At 40.4% G+C, this 25,069-nt stretch overlaps 1 protein-coding gene across 1 annotated transcript in view; it reads left to right on the top strand.

Moving 5' to 3' along the window:
- NFX1 (nuclear transcription factor, X-box binding 1) overlaps positions 1–24,818 on the top strand; it is a 72,270-nt gene extending 47,452 nt beyond the window's left edge. Inside the window, exons 8-24 of the mRNA XM_075585971.1 lie at positions 906–1,005; positions 1,459–1,673; positions 2,812–2,909; positions 3,634–3,664; positions 5,129–5,211; positions 5,930–6,038; positions 7,237–7,356; positions 8,453–8,532; positions 9,627–9,857; positions 10,678–10,751; positions 11,363–11,464; positions 12,419–12,460; positions 16,033–16,131; positions 16,310–16,376; positions 18,376–18,521; positions 19,007–19,111; positions 20,772–24,818. Coding sequence (XP_075442086.1) covers positions 906–1,005; positions 1,459–1,673; positions 2,812–2,909; positions 3,634–3,664; positions 5,129–5,211; positions 5,930–6,038; positions 7,237–7,356; positions 8,453–8,532; positions 9,627–9,857; positions 10,678–10,751; positions 11,363–11,464; positions 12,419–12,460; positions 16,033–16,131; positions 16,310–16,376; positions 18,376–18,521; positions 19,007–19,111; positions 20,772–20,847 — 1,778 coding nt within the window. The 3' untranslated portion in view covers positions 20,848–24,818. The remainder of the gene's footprint in view (positions 1–905; positions 1,006–1,458; positions 1,674–2,811; positions 2,910–3,633; positions 3,665–5,128; positions 5,212–5,929; positions 6,039–7,236; positions 7,357–8,452; positions 8,533–9,626; positions 9,858–10,677; positions 10,752–11,362; positions 11,465–12,418; positions 12,461–16,032; positions 16,132–16,309; positions 16,377–18,375; positions 18,522–19,006; positions 19,112–20,771) is intronic.
- Positions 24,819–25,069: the final 251 nt, after the last annotated feature.

Genomic DNA, 25,069 nt, shown 5'->3' with positions numbered 1-25,069 from the left:
AAAAAAAATAATGATGGTGCCCAATGTTTTTTGTTTACGTGGCAACAAGGTTTTTAAAATCTTTACCTACTATAATCATTTCCATGGGAAAACTGTTGATCCTTGTGCCTAAATTGTCAATCCACGTATTTTTCCTTTTATTCCATCATTACTCAAGTATCTAAAAGTGAAGAAAAATATGTTGGAGATAATATTTTCTTCGGTTGTGTTGACAATTGAAACCTTCATTTCTCACAGGGGAAAGTGTCTGGTTTTTAATAGTGATTGAATCATCGTGGGACTGCTGCTTTAAATCTCACGTGGCTTTGTGTGTCTGCCTGTTACTGTACTGTAGTTATCTCCAATTGCTTGGTGGATCTGCTACTGGAGCACATTAAATGTAACACCTTTGTTGGGTAGCCTGGGCGCCCACTATTTATGTATATCTTTATTTGTATAGCACCGTCCACTTCCCAGCAATAGACACAACAAAATAAAATTATATATATATATATATATATATATATATATATATATATACTTATATACATATATACTTATATATACATATATACTTATATATACATATATACTTATATATACATTTATATATATATATACACATTTATTTATATATATATATGTATATATATATATATGTGTGTATATATATGAATAACCACTACATTAACGTTGGGGAAAGGAGTCTCTGCCCCAGAAAGCTTACAATCTACTGTAAGTGATCTGTAGGGTGAACTTAGAGACAATAGGGGTGTTATGGTAAGTGGGTATGCAAGGGGTGAAGTTATTGGAGCTACTGAAATGTTTTGTGAAGGAGGTGATCATTGTTTAGCACAGCATGTGTGACGTATCGGGATGTAGAGCAATAATTTGTTTTTCATACCCGTTATTCTTCCCGTTGTAAGCCTGCTACTGCGGTGGAAGCTCCCGTGATGTGTCGTGTGGAACAGACAAAGATAACTACGACGGCTTTGGGAACTTCTCCTGCCAGAAGCTTTGTGGCAAGTAAGGTTTAGTGTTTGTGCTATGGGGCTGTAGCTGTGTGGCTCAGTCTATTGTCTATATGCTCATTTTTCCCCCCAGGAAATATACTGACCTGTAAACCTAGTTTTCATGTTTCTTCTGGATTATAGTGATGAGCTTGAAAACAATGACTGGCTCAAAAATGTCATATTGATATGGTGTCCGGTTGACTTTTTATTTTGTTATTCTTGTGCTTAAATTAATCATTAATACGACGGTTCCTTCTTGAACCCAAGGGCACTGAAGGAAAAGTTTATGCATATACTGTATGTGTGTGTGTGTGTGTGTGTGTGTGTGTGTGTGTGTGTGTGTGTGTGTAAATTTCGTGTAGATTCACAAATCCATACACACACTTGTTTGTTCCAATCCTCTCTTAAAAGGGGAGTACAGATGTGTGTCTCATTAATGCTTTTGCTTTTCCCTGTTTCTTGCCAGGAAATTGAACTGTGGAAAGCATGGTTGTACTGAAGTCTGTCACCCACAGCCTTGCCAGCCCTGCCCACGGCTCCCTCAGGCTGTCCGCTTCTGCCCCTGTGGGCAAACTTCCCTGAGCAAACTCCTGGAGCTTGGATGCGTTGACAGGAAAACCTGCACAGACCCCATACCTTCATGTGGGAAGACCTGCGGCAAACCTCTACCATGTTCTCATGGTAACCAGTGCCAGCTTGAAGATGACATGTTCAGGCTAAGTGCTTGATAGCAGCTCCAATGCCGCATGTGAAGGAAGCTGAAACATTTGGATTAACCCCTTTCAGACACAGTGGTTCGGATTGTGCCCCATTATAGCGAACACGGTTTAGAAAGCGGCACATATTTCAGTAACCAGACACTTTTTCTAAGTATAGTGAGGCATTGTGACATTTTGAGTTGTTGGATGTAGGGAACCCTGCCCTGGTCATATTGCATTACAGTACAGGCATACCCCGCATTAACGTACGCAATGGGACCGGAGCATGTATGTAAAGCGAAAATGTACTTAAAGTGAAGCACTACCTTTTCCCACTTATCGATGCATGTACTGTACTGCAATCGTCATACAAGTGCATAACTGATGTAAATAAGGCATGTGTAACAGGCTCTATAGTCTCCCCGTTTGCGCACACCTTCGGTACAGGTAGGGAGCCGGTATTGCTGTTCAGGACGTGTTGACTGGCGCATGCGTGAGCTGCCGTTTGCCTATTGAGCGAGATGTACTTACTCGCGAGTGTACTTAAAGTGAGTGTACTTAAACCGGGGTATGCCTGTATATGAATTTGGTTAGCACAGGGAGCCCTGATATGCAAGTAAACTTTAACACACAAACCATTTCAAGTTTTTAAGTAGATAACATTGAATACAAAAATAGTTTTCAGCTCTAACAGCCTAATTAGTTACTTCCCTAGATGCTAGAGCTGCTTAGATTTTATTTCTAGCCTTACATTGATGCTTCTGTATGAGGGATTGTTACCCAACAACAGGTTTGAAAATTGGGGGTGGGCGGGGGTGAAGCTAATTTAGAAATCTGCTTCACTTGATTTATTTTAAAAAAAAATTGTTATAAGTTGAAAGTATTTCTCACAGATATATTTGTGAAATATGTGATGCACATCTTATTAGACGTGGTACAGTGTAGTTTTTCATTTGACATAAAAGGAGATATGCACAGTTCAAGGTTGTTTTCAAATAGGTATACAATGAAACTGAGCTGTAATGCCATTCTTTGATCTTTGAAATATAGGGTATAATAAAAATGTGCCGCCACCAATTTTGATAACTTTTTTTTTCTTTTCCTTTTTACATTGCTGCTAGATTTCATTCACACGTGTGAAAACCTCTGCCATGAAGGGGAATGTGGCACTTGTTCTCGGACATCCAATATAGCCTGCCGATGTGGTTTCAAAACAAAGGTACGCTGGTTTTTTGGTATTGTTCTTGGCAGCCTTGCTTCTATGTGTATTATGACTATAGAACGAGTGACAGAAAATATTCTGGTTCTTTGCCCTCCTATAGGAGCACAGTCAAACCCACATTATACAGGTACTGTGGTAAAGTTAAATGAATCATGATTGCCGGTTCGTTCTTCCCAGGGGGTGTGTGTACAAATGTGTTCATATTGTCTCTTAAAAAGTGGGGACATTATATATAAATGTAATTTTAGTGCAATACCTAAAAATCTCTAACATTAAATGTATACTGAATAAACAATGTTGCACGGGTTCCCTTATCCTCCATTTCTTTTCAATGGTGTAAACAGTGGTATATTATCAATACAGCGACACAAGTCCCATTGGTGGTACACACAACAGCAGTCCGGTGACTTACAATGCGCGCACTGCATCCAGATAAGGCAGCGAAAACTTTGTTTTGTGGCTTTTCTTAAAGTAAATGGTGACAATGGTCTGCTGTGTAACCGCAGTAAAGGGAACCCAGAGTGGCACCACATCTGTAAATGGAAAAGGAGGAAGAAATCCTGTGCACTAGATGTGATGTTAATGTTGTGTGTAAGCTCCTGTGAAATGAGGGCCACAATTATGGGAACTCGACGATGCAACCTAGCAGCAACAATTAACACTGAACTTTCAATTGCTTAATTTGTCAAATGTTTAACCTTGCAACTCTTCTCTTTCTCAGGAAGTTCCCTGTGCACTGATACAAACTGAAGGTAAGAAACATAAATAGGGTGTATAGTGCTAAGCAATTGAATGAATCAAACCATTTATTTGCATGAGTTGCTATTGAGCTCGGGTAGATCACAAAAGACAAAGCGTATGCGATATCAGCCAGACGATTGGTCGATGGCATACATCACCGTTTCATGTTCTCTTTATACAACATACTCTTCATTTGTCTGAGTCATATTGCACACACCGTTCACTAATATGTACATATTAAGTCTGGTTTCCAAACAATATCAGAAGTACAGATGTTATAGTTGTAACTCCTGAATTGGCACATTTTTACATTTTCAGGGAAACACCCAATGTTCAATAAAATATAAAAATGAAAAGCGCACACTCCATAGTGTTAGAGTACAAAAATAAGAATGTATTTTAAAAAAAGGACGACAAATGCCCACTCGCATGGTGCAAGACAAAGATAAGCATAGAGATGATAGATTGGGTTACCAGAACCGACTTGAAGAATCCAGTCAGTAACGTTTGCCAGACGATGGAACTGAGAAAGCTCCTCCATACGTCACAGCCGTCTGCATGCACTGAATCAACACAGGGCTGAAGTGGTGAATGGAGGGCTGCTGGTATAATTCCAGTAAAAGTCCACACTCAAAGCGCCGCGACGATAATGTTCCGTTAGGTGAGGGACCGCCAAACTGCTTGCCTCTACTGGGTAATTCCTGGTGCTCGGTGTGACGTGTGACGTGATGACGGAAAAGCCCAACGAGTTTCGTCCCCACATAAACAAAACCAAGTACTGATAGGTGAATCAATTACACCCAATTAGAATCCATAATAAACCTCAAGTAAACAGCGTGCAATAAACGCATGCATCTATAATACAAAGGGAGGGATATTAAGTAATATCAGTATTGAGAGGAACAGTGATGGATATCTATCTACTGGAACTTGCCTGCCCTGTTACGTCACACGCAGGCTTAGTGCACTTTCATGCACTCTTTTTAGTGACGGACAACTGCACACACAATAAATGATGTTTTATGAATGTGCATCATGTATGGTGCAGTTGTCCTCCCAGTGAGACCTCACAAACCAGCGCAGGATTCACGCGCTGCGGTGACAGGACAGCCTGGGAGCAGCATCCCCGCAGTAATTGGCCCTGAGGTGGAAGCATTGGCTGGGAAGCAGATATTACAGATGGCCACCAGGAAATTAGCTTTAAAATGCACAATCTTTTTGGAATAGTGTGTGTTACATTAGTGTGTTACATTAGTGTGTTACATTAGTGTGTTACATTAGTGTGTTACATTAGTGTGTTACATTAGTGTGTTACATTAGTGTGTTACATTAATGTTTTTAAAAAATTCAAATGATTTCTCTAGCCAGCGGTGTCCAGAGACCTTTTTGTATTTTAACTAATATAAGAAGGATTTAGAACAGTTCTATTTAATCTTGACTTTTGAATGTGTTTTTTTCTTTCTTATCTTTTTAAGGGGATTTTACATTCATTTGTGACAAACGCTGCAACAAGAAACGCCTGTGCGGGCGTCATAAATGCAATGAAATTTGCTGTGTGGTGAGTTCACTGAATTCTCTGGGGTAATAATCTGAGTATTTGGGAGACGTTTGAAGTCAAATACCAGAGTGTTTTTAATCTCCCCTGAAAAGTGCACACTAGATTTCTACCCAACTGATTTGTTCCCTAAATGTGCCTCATTCTCATACTCCCCTCTCTCAAGTGATGGATCTGGTACCAGTTTTCCTGTAGTTGGAAAACACTTTCCCTGTAAGCTTGAGGTTGTGTTTAGTATTAGTCGAGTAGTTTTTCCACTCTGAATTCTGCGTTGGGATAAATTATTTTCTTCATTTATAAAATGATGATAATGTAGGCGCTTCCATTGCGTGACAAAACACATGCCAGTATTTCAAAATGGCAGAGATCAATAGGATTTGGTGAAGCCAACAATAAATCCCTGTATATTGTTCAACAATTACTTTCATTCAGATACATGCACATCACTGTAGCAGGAGATGGTATTCTTTACCATCACAATCTAATCATATTGGGTAATACATTAAATCCCCTGAAAAGGCTTAATTGGCTGAAACTTCAGCTTTATTTTAGAATCAAATAACTTGTTATTTCAGTACTTTTGATGTGTCCTTTTTATTTATTTATTATAAGGCTGATCATTAATGTGACTTAGCGGATTTGAAATGGTTATTACTGTAGTTCTTACTTTACCTACCTAACGAAGGATTTTTAATGCAGATGTATGTCTTTCCCTGTTTAGGAAAAAGAACACAAGTGCTCCTTAATTTGTGGACATAAACTCAACTGCGGCCTTCACAGATGTGATCAAGTTTGTCATCGTGGCAACTGTCAAAACTGTTGGCAAACAAGTAAAGTCATTAACCTTATCCTTGTTAATCTATATGGACTTGTGCACAGGCAACCCTAAAAAAATAGCAGTTTAGCTTGGTGATTTAGGACCAGGGTGTGCAAACTGGGGGGGGCGTGAGATTTTCCTGGGGAGGGGGGGCACGGCAGTTACAGGTCCCGTGCTCTCCCCCAAGGCATTTAAATTAAATGCCAGGGGTGGCGCGCGAGACCTCTCTAACGTCTGCTACCTTATCTTTGGCGATGTCGCGTCAAATGACGACACGGGGTCACGTAACGTCGCATTACCATGGCAACGTGACATCACATGGCAACGTGGCGTCATTTCACGCTGGAGCTGAGGAGAGCAGGCAGGGGGCCGCAGGGGGAAATGTTTGCGCACCCCTTATTTAGGGCCTTCAGTGTACTCCGAAGTGGATAATTACACGGTTATTGGGGGGGAAACTCCCATTGAATTTAATGGGAGTAAATAATTCAATAACGGCCCTTGGGAGTACAGGCATACCCCGCATTAACGTACACAATGGGAGCGGAGCATGCATGTAAAGCGAAAATGTACTTAAAGTGAAGCACTACCTTTTCCCCACGTATCGATGCATGTACTGTACTGCAATCGTCATATACGTGCATAACTGATGTAAATAACCCATGTGTAACAGGCTCTATAGTCTCCTCGCTTGCGCACAGCTTCAGTACAGGTAGGGAGCCGGTATTGCTGTTCAGGACGTGCTTACAGGCGCATGCGTGAGCTGCCGTTTGCCTATTGGGCGATATGTCCTTGCGAGTGAGTGACCTTAAACCGGGGTATGTCTGTAAATTGAATTAACCCTCAAACTTGTGAAAACCATCGGATCATTTTGTGACTGCATCTTCAATACTGATGCATGTCTGTTTTTTTTTCTTGCAATAATGTTTTTAGCTGCATTCCCCCCCTCCCCCCTTTATTTTTTCTCCTCGATCATAAGGAAATAAATTAATATCTTAACTCATACACTAAACACAATGCAGAATTTTTTTTATCTGTTGTACTATTGGGCATTGTTCCCATTTCTATCTTTGCCTGGTTCTGAGCATGAAAATAAATGTTACTGTGCAAGGAAGCCTATAGTATTGCTGAATGAATGCCGGCCTAAGGATATATGTTCAGAAAAGATCATGCGGACCACGAATTAATGCATTTTTGGGGTGGGTTCTGGGCAGGTTTTGATGAGCTCGCATGCTACTGTGGAGAGTCTGTGATATTCCCTCCTGTCCCCTGTGGCACCAGACCCCCTGAGTGTAAAAACTCTTGTACCAGGGAGCACGAGTGTGATCATCCAGGTATGTTGTCCATGTTGTCCGGTCTAATCTGCAGAACTCTCATTGCAATGAAAGACAAATCAGCTGCTTAGTGCTGAATGAATACTTTTTATTGCCTGAGTTTAATTTTGTGATTCAGTTTAACGTAGCAGTGCTCTTCTCGAGGCCAAAGTAGTCCCTCTTTTTATTTTTGATATACACCTGTTTCTTATATAACAAAGAAAAAATAAATATATATATTTATTTTTTCTTTGTTGTATATATTTTTCTTTGTTATATATATATATATATATATATATATATATATATATATATATATATATATATATATATATATATATATATATATATTGTGATGCTTGTTGCTGGCTTTAAGCAGTCTCTACATTATGAATACAATTCTTAGCAACATTGTCAGACTTTGTGCAGCTCAGTAATTCTTAACTGGGATGTAAAGTTGGAAAGTTGCTGCTATTCAAACAGATGAAATTAAAGACCATTTGTGTGCGGCACAAAAGTAATGGGGGGGTGGCATGTACTCAGCCTGTTGATGGAACAATGATACTCCACGGCAAATGTCAAGACAAACCGATTCTTGTACTTATCTAGAACAGGAGAGGCCGACGCCTGTCCTCAAGGGCCACCAGCAGGTCAGGTTTTCAGGATATCCCTGCTTCAGCGCAGGTGGCTCAGTCTTTGACTGACCCGCCTGTGCTGAAGCAGGGATACCCTAAAAACCTGACTTGTTGGTGGCCCTCAAGAACTGGGATGGGCCACTCCTGGTTTAGAACTTGTATTTATTTTAGGGTATGGAGAGAAGTTGTTGTATATTACCCACACCATGTCGAATACTGGGTTTGACAAGTTGTTTGTATGGTGGATATAAATATATATTTCCCTATCGTCTCCCATGACAGTACACACAATGGGGTTTATGCCCCTCTTACTATGTGGTAGGACCGCTTTTGCCAAAACCATTCTTAAAAGGCTTCTCCCACCTATGATCCCCAGTCATATTTTCCCTGCCTGCGTATGTACAGGGAGAGCTAAAAAGCAAGGGAACAGTGTCCCAAAAATACCCACTGCATGGAGTTTATTTGTTTTTTTTATTCTGCAGTTTTCCATTCATGTCACAGTGAGGAGAAATGTCCTCCATGTACATATCTTACACAGAAATGGTGTATGGGAAAACACGAGGTAAGTCAGGCCGCTTTGCAATGTCTGTCCGGGCCAGTTCATTACATGCTTTTGTAACACAATTTAAAAAGAGATGATTTTTCTAATTGCGTTTAATAAATATGATGAGTGCTACTATAGACTACTCCTTTGATTGGACTCATGTGGGTTTAACATGAACATGATCTATTAGTGCGTAGGAAAGGAGTTGGGCTGCTTGGCACACATTTCAGCCACCTTCATGATTTTTTTTTGTATTTTTTTAATTGCTTGTCTTTTACGTAACTGACTAGTTTCAATCTGCAGTTGTGGCATCCGTGTTTTACAAACTCCAAATTCTCATTAAAAAGGGATGGGGGGGAAAAAAAACAACAAATAATGGCTTTGTTGTGACACTTTAGCACGCAAATCAATTTTGTGTGCATAAAAAGGGAGGGTGAGGGGGAGAAGATGTTTCCCCTGACCGTGCTATACAATGGCAGCCCACGGTGAGACTGCACACTGGGGAGCTTTTGAACAGGGCCGTTTTTAGCTACAGAGTCGAAATGTATAGAACATGTTCTGTTTCTCCTCTTCAGAAATGAGCACCAGAGCAGCTATAGAATGCCGTACAATGTCCTTGCATGCTAAGTGTCAGTGACACGTCATGGAGACCTTAACACCTTCAGAGCTCACAGAGCTGCAGTGCTCTGCACTATTTATCCCTGTGCTACCAGATCTGAGTTTCAGGCCTGTCGAATCCCTCTTTAATGACCAGCTATGTTTTCAAACACTTCCTTGGCATTTTACACTTGAATGCATATTATGGATACACCTCTGTGCTGCAGACTTCTCTGGCAGGAAAACGGTTATGATGCATGTTTGATAACGTACGCAAAGATTTCAAACTTCATTAATCTTGACTGCGGTGGACGCTGGCGTTCGTGAGAATGTTTTCAGAGATCAGGAAGCACGCTACCTTTTAGGTCATTGCTGCTTTAGTGCAACACAATGTGCAACAGGGGCATTGTCTGGCACACGGATACTCTTTAGTATTCTTCCAGGAGGGCTGTGGGGAGCTTCTATTTTGAGAAATCTGCGTGTAATGTGCACGGGGAATTGTATTTTTCACACAGCTCCGGAACAATATCCCGTGTCACCTGAGTGACATCTCATGTGGTCTGCGCTGCAACCAGCTACTGAAGTGTGGGATGCACAAATGTAAACGGATATGCCACAAAGGCGAGTGCCTCATCGACGAAGACTGTAAACAGCCGTGTACCTTCCTGAGATCAGACTGTGGCCACCCATGCATGGCCCCCTGCCATCCCTCGCAGCCCTGTCCCACTTCTGTCTGCAGTGCAAAGGTAAATCATTGTGCAGAAATCAGACTGCAATTTCCATATACCAGAGCAACTCCAGCTCATATAGAAAGGATGGTAATCAGAATAAAGTGATGGGGCTTCTGTCACGTGCCACAGATGCTACCACTTTGTGAATAATGCCCACAGATGGAATTAGAACGATGCTGGGCTGTCTTCCCTTTTCCAAATTGGACTGAGAAAGCAATATTTAGGAAATCACATGTATATTAAGATTAGATGCAACACATAAATTGAGTGGTTACAGACTTGAGTTAAATTCCTAAACCATTTTTCATTTTCAAGGATACTTTCCAATTGCTTCAGTATTTCAGTCCGTGTTTTTACTTCTGCTATTGGTAGATATGTACTAGCGATATAAAGTATATTTCACAAGGGACTAAAGCTAGTTAAGTATAAAAGCTCCCATAAACAAATTATTTATATAATCCATACAGTTTAATGGTAACACAATTTGGAACATTTATTTGTTACTTTGTGTTATATTCTTTCTACGCTGTGCACTTTACCTCCCTACACAGGCAAGGATTTCAAACATAATTTTATGAGTCATTTGTAAGGCCCTCTATTAGCAAAATGTTGCTTCTCGCGCATTTCTAATACATGGATACATAAGGGGAGATTCACTAACTTTGCGGTCCTTCATTAACTAACTTAAGTCAATGGCAGTTAATGGGGGATCGCGAAGGGTTGTAGATCCCGGGAAAGAGAGAGATGGCAGACTTTGGCTGCACCTGTTCTTGCATCACCTAGGAATTATAGGAGTGGTCAAGCTTGTGCTTACTACGTCTCTAATAACCAACAGGTAGATCTTCTGTGTGAATGTGGCAGACGGAAAGAGAGAGTTTTTTGCACCGTAGCATCCTCTACTTATCAAAGGTTTGTACTATCTTGCTAGATTGTATTTTGTATAATTCTGTCCCCTCACCTTGTGCTCTTCAGATTCGGAGTGGACTACAACTTGACAGAAGATGTTGCAGGCTTCTTATGACCTAACCGTTAAATGGCAATCTCTCCCTCTCACCCAACCCTTTTTTATTTGTTTTTTGTTTTTTTTTATATATACACAATGGGACGTGGTGACCTAGTGTTAATCTCTCTGCAAAGTAAAAAGTGTCTTCATGTTTGGTGGTGTGCACCTGCCTCGGTTGTTAAAAAATTTCTTTATTATCCATCCACTTGCTATGTAATCCATCCAAAAGCCTTTCAAATAAACATTGGCACTTTTCAGAATAGAAAACTGCTCTGTGATCCCACAATCCGTTAGGTTATTAGGATGAAAAGGGTTGCGTAAATGTAGGTACTCCTAATGGCATGGGACAGAATAACCCAAAGCACCGTTCATTCATTACTTACATGAGGCAGCAGCAGGGGCTCCCCTACTTTTTGACAGTTTGGGACAGAATAAGTAAGTTTCCCAGACGCTGCTGGTAAGAATTTGGTGTGCATTTCTTTGTAGAAGGAAAATGTTTGTTTTCTCTTCATTGTAGAATAGCTGCTATATCCATAGCTACTAAACTCACAGACATGCAGCTCGGGGATACCGTGGAGATTGGAAGACTTGTCACCAAAAAAGAAATGAAACAAACTAGGTAAAACAGAATTCATTTTCACTTTGAAACCTTAGTCAACGGTGAAGTAACCAAAGTATTGTGCAATAGAAAGGGAATGGCTGTTTCACTCGCGTAGCTACAATGTTGTCTGAAATAAAACATGGAGTGAAAAAGACAATGCACCGAGTATGTTAAACCAAGTCTATGTCTGCAAGCAAAGTTGAAGATTCAAAATTGGAAATGTGATTCGTTGAAGAGTAGAAGCGATATACGCCAAACTTAACAATGCTCGTTTCTATACCTTAACCCTTTGGATGCCCTAAGACTAAGTCATTGGTTCTGGCACTCCAGGGGCCCTATGATGTAGTGGCTACCTCATGGCCAAAGATTGCTTTTTTCCCCAGCTTAGATTGTGTACTGTGTTCCCATGGAGAGCTGGACGTGATTTTGAAGTCTAGGGAAAGGAGGACGACTCCATTTCTGGGTCTAGATCCTCCGCGGTTACGTGACCGCACTGTGCGGGAGGGGTCGTGGCAGTCTGTGCCGCAGCCCCTCCTGCACTCAGTGTGTGGTATATAATGTGGCATTATGTTAATCTCGCTTGCATCTATTTGGAAACCTGAATGGGCTGAAAGAGGTCTTACAGAATAGAAACTCTTGGTACATATTGTCCAACATTTCTACTTAATTGTAGGGTTTCCAGTGATAAGAAACCCTAGTTTTGTAAAAATGTGAGCAGACCGAAGTTTCAATATGTTAGAAAGGTGTGAGCGTTCATTTTCAAAGACAAACATACAATTTACTTGTAATCGTGTAGGCGTGAATGTTTATTCAGCACCAGCTCTCTGAGACTAACTGTGAAGGTCAGAAAAAGTAGGCGATTTCAATATTCTGAGTAATGGAAAAAGTGTAGGTGACCTAACCTTCAAAATGAATGCCCTACCACAGTCGCCACCCTGCTGACATGCTATTTCTTTGCCTCTGATTATATAGGCTGCAGTGTGATGAAGACTGCATGACTTTGGAGAGGAACAGGTAAGCAGTGACACAGTTGTGTATCCCTGTTGTGAGTAATGTGTGTTGTGCATGTGGTGAGCAAAATAACAAATAGTCATAGGTTTAATGTGATTGGTTTCACTGATTTAACAGATGTTAACTGAAATAATGTGAATGACCAGAGCCGATTTTAAATGGTCGGCCCCTCCTATGAACACATGAACGAAAAGCAGCCACATGTTAAATTGATTAGTTATAGAAACAAAGGGTGAACTGCGCTCTAATAATCGTGATTAGTGTTATAAAGTGATAATAAAGTGATATTGATATAATATAAACCTGTTACTTAATTGGTGAGGATATGCTGCTATATTCGAAGAATGGCTCCACAGACCAGAGCTAAAGATACAAAGACAAAAGAAACAGCGCAAAAAACCTCATAGTGTAGTATATAAAATTATATTGTGGTAAAACAGGTGAGTATTGCACGTACATCAATTCAATAGTTACTAGCAGTACATGTTTTGGACATGTTACCAGTCAGCAACAGATGGTGGGTATGGATCACCGGATAACTCCCCTTCTCCTCTCACGTCTCGCTTGTGGTGTCGCTCAGGACGCCGTGATTCAGGGCAGCAGCCCCTCAGCATGAATACAGCAGTCCGATGGAGTACAGCTGTCTCCCGAAGTGTTGACTGTGGCAGTTTGCGGTAGAAGCAGGCTCTCAGTCACTGGCTTCAGGCGTGTGTCTGCACGTGTGGCGTCTGCTTGCAGCGGCGCCGATCACTCTGCAGTCTCAGCCGGCCACAGAAGCGTAGATAGCATAGATTGCGCCCTCTTATCCAACGCGTTTCGTACTTCAAAGGTCCCTGACGAAGTACCTTTGAAGTACGAAACGCGTTGGATAAGAGGGCGCATTCTGACACTACCTGCAGAGTGATATTACCCTATTTTTGTCACTTGGCCCCATCTCCGTAACTGCAATCTATGCTATCTACGCTTCTGTGGCCGGCTGAGACTGCAGAGTGATCGGCGCCGCTTGATGACGTCATCCGAGGCGCGCTGCAAGCAGACGCCACACGTGCAGACACACGCCTGAAGCCAGTGACTGAGAGCCTGCTTCTACCGCAAACTGCCACAGTCAACACGTCGGGAGACAGCTGTACTCCATCGGACTGCTGTATTCATGCTGAGGGGCTGCTGCCCTGCATCACGGCGTCCTGAGCGACACCACAAGCGAGACGTGAGAGGAGAAGGGGAGTTATCCGATGATCCATACCCACCATCTGTTGCTGACTGGTAACATGTCCAAAACATGTACTGCTAGTAACTATTGAATTGATGTACGTGCAATACTCACCTGTTTTACCACAATATAATTTTATATACTACACTATGAGGTTTTTTGCGCTGTTTCTTTTGTCTTTGTAAATTGATTAGTTGTAGGTTATTGGCACCTTTAAAAAAAAACGTCAACTTTTTTTAATCGTTTCATAATCAAGTGTTTTGGAGTCTTTCACTATTATGTTGTATACAGGCATACCCCGCATTAACGTACGCAATGGGACCGGAGCATGTATGTAAAGTGAAAATGTACTTAAAGTGAAGCACTCCCCTTTACCCTTTTATCGATGCATGTACTGTACTGCAATCGTCATATACGTGCATAACTGATGTAAATAACGCATGTGTAACAGGCTCTATAGTCTCCCCGCTTGTGTAACAGCTTCGGTACAGGTAGGGAGCCAGTATAGCTGTTCAGGACGTGATGACAGGCGCATGCGTGAGCTGCTGTTTGCCTATTGGGCGATATGTACTTACTCGCGAGTGTACTTAAAGTGAGTGTCCTTAAAGCGGGGTATGCCTGTATAAGCACTTATTATTAACCCATAAACACACAATTTTTTTTGTCTTTTGTGTAAACTAATTATGCTGTCATCATTATCCAGAAATAAAAAAAACAACAATAATTACTAGATAACATTAGTTCAGAGTAAATGAGTACTTCAGCATTAGGCAAACCCCTTTTTATTTGGACTAACAGTAGATATTATAAGACAAGCTTTCGAGAGTTCTAGCCTCTTCCTCAGGTCAGCAATACTGATTTACAACATTCCAGGACAAGTAATAGGTGACTGTGCTCATTTGCATGTCATTTCCCAGAATCCCTGACTGCAGTGGGAGCATTGTATGCTAAGAGATAATGGGGAAATACAGGGTTGCCGACCTGTCTGAGATATGCGATTTTGCTCAAGTGATATTTTTATTTGCTAAATCATTTATGGAATGTTCTGGCTTGACGTTTCTGGCTGGTTTCACCAATGTAGCATTCTTGGTCACATTTGCTGCATTGAATCACACGTTCCTGGATATGCAGCAGTATGATGCTTTTTAACATTGTGTGCAATGTTTTTGACTGGCTGTGGGATCTTGGCTTTTATGTTTGCAGTGTGAGATGTTGCATGGTCTTGTGCCATTCTCGGCGTCGTTGAGTTTATTAAGTTTTCTGTGAATTAACTTCTGAACACCGCTATTTCTGTTTAATAGGCAAGATTACGAATACAGAAGACCCCAAAGGAAAATTGCTTATTAATTCAAGTACAATAGTTAAATGAAGGCAGATTTTAGTCTTTCTAAGGAAAGCAATTACACAGTTAAAATGTTTTTTAAAAAAGAAAAAAAATGCCAACTTTTGTGGACCTGCAGCTTTTAATAGAGACGGAAAAACTATTTTCATAACACTTATGAGTGTAAGGGCTGTTTATATAGTGGCCGTGTGCGCGGCACTTATAATTGGCTGAAGTTAGTCAGCCCATCTGTACAAGGGCCGCGCGCACGGCTGTGAGTGTGCATCCGGCCGACAGCGGGAAGACGGGCAAAATAATGTGTGTGTGTGTGTGTGTGTGTGTGTGTGTGTGTGTGTGTGTGTGTGTGTGTGTGTGTGTGTGTGTGTGTGTGTGTGTGTGTGTGTGTGTGTGTGTGTGTGTGTGTGTGTGTGTGTGTGTGTGTGTGTGTGTGTGTGTGTGTGTGTGTGTGTGTGTGTGTGTGTGTATGTGTGTGTCTGAACAATGTTAATAAATATTTTATTTTTACGAAACTTTTTTTTTAAATAATAAATTATACATACACGCAAACACACAGTACCTTCACACAGCTCACAGCTCGGCATACACACAAAACGCGTGCGCGCGCACGGCCGCACACTCTATAGAACAGCCCTAATACATTCAAAGTCGCTCCCCACAATGCTTTGTATTTACAGCAGCAAGACATTGTGGTGTGTGACTTTTTTGACGTTCCTGCAGTGATTGACAGCTATACCAAACATGCTGCCTGCACACACTAAGGAGCAGTTTGGGGGCCGTTTTAAGCATGTGTTCCCCCCACGAGCTCAGCACACTGTACTACTTGGGATCGGGCACATAGTTTTGTGAGGAATAGTCTGAGTAGCTTCCTTTTATTAATTATGGGTTTGCAGAACAAATGTTTTTTAGCATGGGCGGTGCACAATGTAAAAACAGTTTGGGGACTAGTGTCTTGGCATGTCGGTTTAAGTGTATTTTGTAGCGGATTACTGCTTTCAGTTGTACAAATAGTGAATTCTGTTACAGGCGTCTGGCAGAAGCTTTGAATATTTCTGACACTTCAGACCCCTTCAATGCCCGTTCCTCTGGGTCAAAGTACAGCGACAGCTTAAAAGAAGATGCAAGGTAAGGATGCATGTGCTGACTTGTGCATTTAAGGACTTGTTCCCCTCGGGTGACATTGAGTGACATTGAGTGGCAATGGGAAAATTAGAAATAGGCTATATCATCTGTGGATGTGACTATTCGTGTATCAGTGTAAAAAAAAAAAATATGTCATTATTTTGATTCTTTTCCTCTGCAGGAAAGATTTAAAGTTTGTTTCTGAAATAGAGCGAGAAATTAAAGCGCTCGTGGATGCTGTAAACAAGGTTGGTCCAAAAACTGAGTTTAACATATTAGAAATGCAGTAAAGTAAAATATCCTATCATTTGTAATATTTGTTTCGTTACTGGGGTTTTTTTTTTTTTAAACAAATAATCAGACACCTTTTTATAAACACAATGAAATATGGAAGTTGTTGCTTGTTACTAGCTGCTCCCTTTTGTGTGTGGTCACTGTGCATTGCATAGGTCCTGTCATGTGTATCGCAGTTCAAGTGCCCTCCCCTCTTCTTGTTGGCCTTAGTTTTTATTCATCCTTATCCATTCTCAGCTTTATAATGTATCATAGGGGTGTGCAAACTGGGAGGGGAGGGCGCAAGATTTTCTGGTGGGGCGGCATTGGAGAGGTACCACACTCCCCCAAAGGCATTTAAATTAAATGCCGGGGGACCGCGCAAGGCCTCTGTAACTTACCTTGTCTTCCAGCGACGCGGTGTCGTCGTGGTAACCCGGCATCAATTGACGCAGCAGTGTCACGTGACATCGCATTGCCATGGCACTTTGAGTTTAAAGTTGAATCTCACCAGAATAGAGTAGACCCTTGTTGCAACTGTAATAACTAAAGTGCACTTAAAAGCTGCAGTTCAAGCAATATCCTACATGTATTTTTTTTTTATATATAAATCAGTTCTACACTGAGAAAATGCATGTTTTTTTTTTTTTTTTAAACAAACAATTTTAAAGACATTTTTAATTGTATTGTATGTCTTTATTTATATAGCGCCATTAATGTACATAGCGCTTCACAGCAGTAATACATGTGGTAATCAAATAAATAACAGATAATATAAATAACAGATCATGGGAATAAGTGCTTTAGACATAAAAGTAACATTAAGGAAGAGGAGTCACCGCTTACAGTCAAATTGGTAGGTAGAACGTACAGAGACAGTAGGATGGAGTTCTGGTAAGTGCATCTGCAGGGGGCCAAGCATTATGTATCATGTGTTCAGAATATCCACAGTGCTATTCATATGCTTCTTTAAGCAAGTGGGTCTTAAGTTGGGATTTAAAGGTGGATAGAGAGGGTGCTAGTCGGTAACTGAGGGGAAGGGCATTCCAGAGGTGTGGGGCAGTCAGTGAAAAAGGTTTAAGGCGGGAGAGGGCTTTAGATACAAAGGGGGTAGAGAGAAGACATCCTTGAGAAGAACGCAAGAGTCTGGATGGTGCATAACGAGAAATTAGGGCTGAGATGTAGGGAGGGGCAGAAGAGTGTAAAGCTTTAAAAGTGAGGAGAAGAATGGAGTGTGAGATGCGGGATTTGATCGGAAGCCAGGAGAGGGATTTCATGAGGGGAGATGCTGAGACAGATCTAGGAAAGAGTAGAGTTGTTCTAATGTTCTAATATAACAATCATTTTTGTTTCTATAGCAACCATTGTTTCTATAGCAACCATTTACAAAGTAGCATCCCCTTCCTCTCCTGAGACAGGCTCTGGCTCTTGAGCCCTGCCCCCTCTCTAGCAGTGCACCAATTGTATCTAGTGCCTGCCTGGTCACATGATCTTCTACACAGAACTTTGCATCTTGGGTAATCTTCTGCAGCCCTAACAGTGATATAAAAAAAACCCGAGCCGAATCTTTCCCGCCCCTTACCTCGATTCTGGGCGGCCTGATGTCACGTTGCCATGGTAACGTGACGTCGTTTGACACATGTTGGCATGGCGACGTGTCTCCAGAAGCCGTCTGAGCCAAGGTAAGTGCAGTTTAGTTTACAGAGGTCTTCACCGCTTCCCTGGCATTTAATTTAAGAGCCTTCGGGAAGCGCACGGGGCCTCTGTAACCACGCGCCCCGCCCATCCCCCCCCTCCCGCAGACAATCTCGGGGGGCGCGCACCCCTGTTGTAGATCACTTACCTCAAATCTTTATGAAATAAAGATAACTTCTAGGATTTCTACGTATCTAAATGAAAAGATTAATTTTTAAATGTTTTTTATCCTGCAACATGTTCTATAATTTTTTTATTTTTTTTTAACCCTCCAATCAGGGAAAGCAAACCAAAAAGAGTCACTGTTTTCCACCGATGAACAGGGACCACCGAAAAATTATTCACGATCTGGCCGAGGTTTACTGTGTAGAGAGCGTGAGCTACGACAACGAACCCAAACGCAATGTCGTCATCACGGCTGTGAAGTATGTTTTTATCAATCAGTAGTATGAGAATGTACTTTTGAGACCTGTTTATCAACTCTGGAAAGAATGCAGTCTAGTATAACGTTGTGTACATACAAATAACGTGTGACTGTTGTATTATTGTATACCCCTTTTAATTATATCTCTGCAATATCACCTATTAACCTCTTTGGTGCGGACCTACGTAGGTTCCTCAATCAGGCTGCGGCTCCGCTGGGATGTGGATCATTGTGGTTCTTGCGTCAGTAGAGGGTGGTAGTTGCGCTTGTTTCTTTTGGTGGCTCCGAGGTGGGAGCCCTAATTGTATCCCTTTAGTTACATCCCATTCATGTGTGTGGCTGTGCGTGTGTAAAACATAATATCCAACTTTGATGCACAAACTACTATATTTAAAGAACTTTGGTTCTGTTCAAATACATTGCTGCCTTAGACCAATTAATCTATTACTGATTTTCAGTCGTTTTAAATTGCTGTCTTTGTTTCAGAGGCAAGTCCATGTGCCCAAATGTTGCCCTCATGACTGTGATTGAAAGGGAGAACCAGACGAGGCCACCTCCACCTATCGCCCATTACAGGCATCAAACTGAACGGTAAGGGGGCATGTGTCGGAATTGAAGGCGTGAGTGTGTATGTTTCAACTGATATTGCACCATTTATTTGTCCCCACATTTTTATCAAGAAGGCCTTCTATAATATAGATTTATCATTTTTTTTAAATTAAAGGCAATTGATTGTTTTCACTGCAAATATGCTTCAATTGATTATCTACAAGAAATTTGTGAAGCTAATAACACAGTAAGTGTATGTTTTATAGTGTGTTTTATAGTGTGCTCATCCTGTCTTACTTTTTTTCTGTTGACTTTGAAGTGTGGCCACACTTTGGGGGACCTGTAACTTTGTTTTTTTTTTTTTTGCTCTGTTGTGATATACTGTAGGAGATTTTGTTACTTGCTATTTCTCTCTCCTTGACTCAAATTTACCTGAGCCTGAAAAATGCTGTTTTTAATTTGTATTTGTACTGAAGATTGACCGTGTTTGCTATTAGGTTTGTAAATTCATTTTTGGATTGCAGTAGTCTTACAGTGGTTCATTCATTTTTAATTTTAAGATCAATTTCCAGAAAAGTGGCTACAGCGCATTTTCATTTCCGTTTTTCCAACAGCATGCATGTTGTAGTACCACTTGGTTTCCTCACAGCCAGGGATTGCACAGGTATAATACTGCCTTGGTGCCCAACCGATGGGATAAGTGCAGCTTTTGCCTTCCCCGGAGTCGTGGGAAGATGCTTTTATTTATTCCCACAGCTCCGTGGAAGTGAGGCAGGATACACCTGTAACTGGTATTCTCTCCTAAACAGGGAGAGAAGTCACTTTTTCTATTACTTATTTTATGTATCCATGGAAATGTAATGCTTGAACGTCTATTAAACGAATTACTCTGCATACCCACAGTGCCAAATTGAGACTTTTTGTTGATTCACGTTAGTAATCCTTTTCTGGAAATGTATTTTAAAGGATTAAAAGTCAAACAAAATCCGTAGATTCCTATAAATTCTCAAAAGAATCAACAGCTGTTTAACGGTTAAAGCCCAGTAGGTGTAATCATACTTGAAGGGAGGTATTTACTTCAGTGTGATTTCTAGTAAATATATATATTTTTTTAATAACGTAATGACAATAATAAAAAAGAAAATAAAGCTGTATATAACCAGGCAAGAAGTCTCTAATTGAGAGCGCAGACATTACTTATGTATATCGTCACAACGTGATGTGATATCGAGGTGCTGTCCCACCTGGAACTATTACAATGCAGATGTAGCCGGGGTTATTGCTCATATGGTTGGATATGTTGGGATATTCTGTTCCCAGCCATTGAATCCTATGGAAACCCTGAGAAATAGTGCATATTGCTGGGTAAACTAAAGCTTTCTACATCGGTATCAATAAGTGAAGGAAGTACTATCGGCACCCAAGTCAAATCCATTGTAAAGAGAGCAAATGGTAAAACGCACACTTCATTGATCAGGTAGTTTTGAATGTACATTGCTTGTAGTTAATGGTATCAGATATATGTGATTTGATCATTGTTTTTATTATTATTATTTATATTTTAATGTCAAGCACTTTAAATTTTGTTACACAGACCAATGAAATAATATCCATAGACTTAATACGAGGGTACTGACTCATTTAATAAAATATGCCTTATGTTGACTCCGATATAATACCTATATGCATGATTTCATTGCAGAAATGGGGGGAGCAGCAGTGCACAAAAGGCAACGCGGGAAGAACCAGTAATAGATTACTTTGATGTCCAAGACTAGCCCAAGACATGAAGTAGATGAGACTGAAACGAAGTGTGATGTATTGACATGCTTCTGTGGCTAAAAAAAACCCTGTGAAACGGTCACATCATGCTTTAGGTAGCCGCTACCGCAATGCACAATGAGAGAGAACTGCTGAATCATCCGCATGAAATGTAGACTGAGCTTGGAAACAAATAGGCTCTGACAATTTAAAAAGTACAGACTATATTTCTCATGAATTTAGAGGACAAGGCATTTTTAAAAGCAAGATTATACTTTTAGCAATGCAATATATGTAAAAATGTCAGTGCCTAACTAATCATACATCTTGAATTTGGATACAAAAGGTTTTTTTTTGGGGGGGGGGGTGTCCAGATCAAATTTAGAATGCGTTCCCAGTTGGTAAAATAGATTTAATCGTCTAAAATAAGAAATAAGTTAACAAATATTCATGCTTCAATGTCAATTGCAGCTGTGTACAAACATGAGACGTACATTTTGCAGGCACACCTGTCCAAATTACCGCTATCCCACAATTCCTAATGGGTAGTACACCACCTACTCCTTTGTTTTCTTTTCTCTGTTTTTCCCCCCAAAATGTTCCATTTCTCCATCTTCCATTTAAATGTTCAATTCCGTTTTGAGCTCAGATTTCACTAAATTGACACCTTCTATATTTGAGGCCTTTGCAGTGGGTCTGTTGTGTCTTTACTAAAAACTTGTTTCCGACCGGAATCTCATTCCATAAAATACTGTGTGCGCATGTTGGCTAATTCTATTTATTTTTTACCTGGACAACCCAGTGACCTAAATAGCTTAATCTTTGATATCATTAGGCGTTTTCAGGCTTGGAATACTGCTTTAGTTCTAAACTCGTACTCTTTTTACATGTGTTCAACAATCTGTACAGAAGTACAGCACGTTCTGGTCCTGGCCCGCCAATTAATCTGAGCTACATTTTTATACAAAGTGTAATGAACTCGCCACTTAAAGGAACAGTGCTGCTACGTATGTAAATGAACCAGAAGCTTGCAGTGGCGCACAAAACTACAAATGTATATGTGCAAGTTCTGACAGTCCAAAATGTTATTTCCAGTCCTCGTGAAAAATGTTTTACAAGGTCACCAGTGAACAAGTAGAGCAAGCTCCAACAGAAACACAAACCTTTCATTGTGCCGTTCCATTGGTTTTACTCATATACGTCTATAAACCATTGCAAGGTGGCAAAAAAAACCAGTTCGGTGTCTTAAGAGGAGATGTAGGCCTTAGTTGAAGAGAAGGTTTTAATACATCACAATGGACTGTTTCTAACTGAAACAGTGTTAGCAGACCTTGCTGGGAAAATGCTAGAATAAAATAGAATTTAGAGCACCAGTGTCTCTAGAACAATGCACATGCAAAGTAAAAAGCATGTGGTTATTATTGTATACTTTGACACTTAATACACTTGGACTGTAAATAAAGTGCATTAGGTATACTGTATACAAAGGATATTGCGGAAAACGGCAGGAACTTAATAATATAAAAGAACGTGTGCTAGCTGTACGTGGAGCAACTGACCACAGCCCAAGTCAGCAGAAATATTCAACATAGAAAGTAGATCTGTTAAAAAGGGGGCGTTACTTTATTGAATTATAATAAAAGGCAAAAGATCAATAAAGGATTTTAAATATAATAATAATGCCCAAATCTTTACGAATGGTGATGTTTCGGGCCAGATGAAGGGCTTTTAGGCCCTGAAATGTCTCCATTGTAAAGATTTTTGTATCCCATGCATTTTTTTAATTTTTTTTATTGCCATCTGTAAAGATTTTTGGATCCCATTTTCTTGTTTATTGATTATTTTGCCTTTCATTAATGAAAGAACACCTCCCACCCTCTTTGAAATAGTTTGGCGTGCTATAGACATCTCTGTTTTCTAAGTGAATCAAGTGTCACAGTCAAATTAAATGCCAGTTGGTTAAAAAAAAAATCAAAGTAAAAACAAAATGTAAGAAAAAGGTAAAACCACTCCAACTAACAATCCCCAGTGCGGGATCTCCGCCGATCTCTTCAACTGCACTAAAATGGCATTTTTGTCTTCTAACATTTATATTGTTTAGTCAAACATGAGCAACTCAGCACACAATATATTAGGTCCACTTTTCATGTATTTTGTTGTTTAGAAAATAAATACCATATTGTTGCTTTTATTCACAAGTCCTTCCTGTTTTAGTGTGTACACTTCCTTGGCCCTGGCTGCAGCTGCATCATTGACACTATCTGAAACGTGTTCTGAAGAGTGATATGGGAATTCCAGGCTTTCTATGTGCTGGCATTCCATTTGATTGTTGGGACAACAGTCACTAGTGGACAGGATGTGTCCTTTGTCCCCAATCACAAGGTTTCAACACCAACATTATTTGTAGCAGCAGTACTTCATATATACATGGCAGGGTTTACACAGCCTAGTATAATACTGTACTGTCCATATCTACGCTTCTCTAGCCTACGTACACTTTCTTTAGTCATTGTTGAATATAAGTGGCCACGCAGGAAGTGACCCATCTGTTTCACCATTCACGTGTTGAGCAGCTGGGTACCAAGAGCAGGAGCCTTTTACGTGACAAATAGGTGAGCGAATACACAAACTAAAGAAAACCACTAGTTAACTGCTGTTGGTCTTGGGCTTTCATCAAGGAAAATGTTTTGACTAAGACTATTCCACCTTTTTTCCTGACTCGATTGTAATTTTATGGGGGGGGGGGGGGTTGCACGATTTTAACAGAAATATTTTCTCATCTAAAATTGTGACCAACGTATGTTAAAAAAAAGAAAAAATCCAATGCGATTGCAATGCAGATTGCCTTTTCTGATTTTGCCTCGGTTCTGTAATTCAATCGACCTTCCTTTCCGAGGAAGCTGCGAGCCTTTGTAAAAATGTACAATGCAATGCTCCAGTGTCTGCAGCAAGAACAGTAATAAGTAATCACAGACAAGAGAATCACTCTGCAGTTTGTTCCCACGGAAGAGTAATTATCAATGTATTCAAAGTCGGCAATAGATGTGAGTGATGCATATTCTATGTACTGTATAGCAAAGATGCATACAAACACATTTACTGTCTGATATATAGCTAATATCTTGCAACAGTGCTTATTTAACTTGCACAACACATGGTACGGGTGGGGGGGGGGGGACTGAGTTCTGTCATATAATTGGTTGTTACAATTTTGGGTTTTAACAGAAAAAACACCACCAACTGACTATCTTGCACCTTTCGATTAAAATGGATAAACACAGGAAATGAAGCATTCTTTCCTATTGAATTCCACCTCTTGTGGCAGATATTCCACAGGTAGGCAGAGGCATCACAGGGGAGCATGAAAACTAACCAAATGGGCACCATAAAACACCAAATTCAAATGTGCGTCCATTTTTTTCCATTGTTAACTGTGATAAACAGATTTTTTTTTCCCCAATAAAATTAAAACGCCGACAAACACAGATTGTATGAAAGAACATAAATCACAACTGCAATCCCTATATATAATGCAGACAATAGGGGTTCTTCATCAAACTGCAATAGTACCAATTGGGGCACTATCGCAGTTTAATGGATAATACCCAATGAATGTGTTGAAGGAGGTTTCATGGGAAGAATTTGTGCAAACCAAGTACTGTTAGTCTTTGCATAATTGCCACAAGTGATCAGTGAAAACTTAAGTGTGTCAATGTTAGTGGTCTATTGTCTGAGCAAGTGCTCCAAATATGCAGTGCTTTATGTACAGTTTGGGCGACGTGTGTCGTTTTCCCAAAGCATAGACATGCAAGTTTACTGTGAAGTCCGCTCATGGTGGTTTTTCTTAAATATGCCGGGTTAAGTAAAGCGGGAGGTGGTTGTTGTTATACACAATGGGTTAAAGCTTTCTAAATATTTGACATAAATATTTTTCAACTGGTGACCTCAGGTTACCAACAAGCTGTAATAAAGACCAGCATTCAAATGATACGGTGTTTGCCTTTTTTTTTCTCTTTCATCTTTGCTAAATGCAGAATGTATGTGTTGTACGTGGAGGATAACGTTTTTTTTTATTGGTGATTAGTTCCTAGGAAAATTGACGCATTTTTTTTTCTAATTCAAACCTTTGGGTTTATGTACAATACATCCAATAGCAAGTTTTTACATATGTAGAGTCTCCTAGGTACTCTTGGGGTGCGTGAAGACCGTGGCACCAGTGTGCTGCTAGTCTTCTAGGAT

The sequence above is a fragment of the Ascaphus truei genome, chromosome 2, assembly GCF_040206685.1.
Source record: "Ascaphus truei isolate aAscTru1 chromosome 2, aAscTru1.hap1, whole genome shotgun sequence".
NCBI lineage: Eukaryota > Metazoa > Chordata > Amphibia > Anura > Ascaphidae > Ascaphus > Ascaphus truei.
The sequence above is the reverse complement of the archived record's forward strand: the minus strand, read 5'-3'. Positions and strand labels throughout refer to the sequence as shown.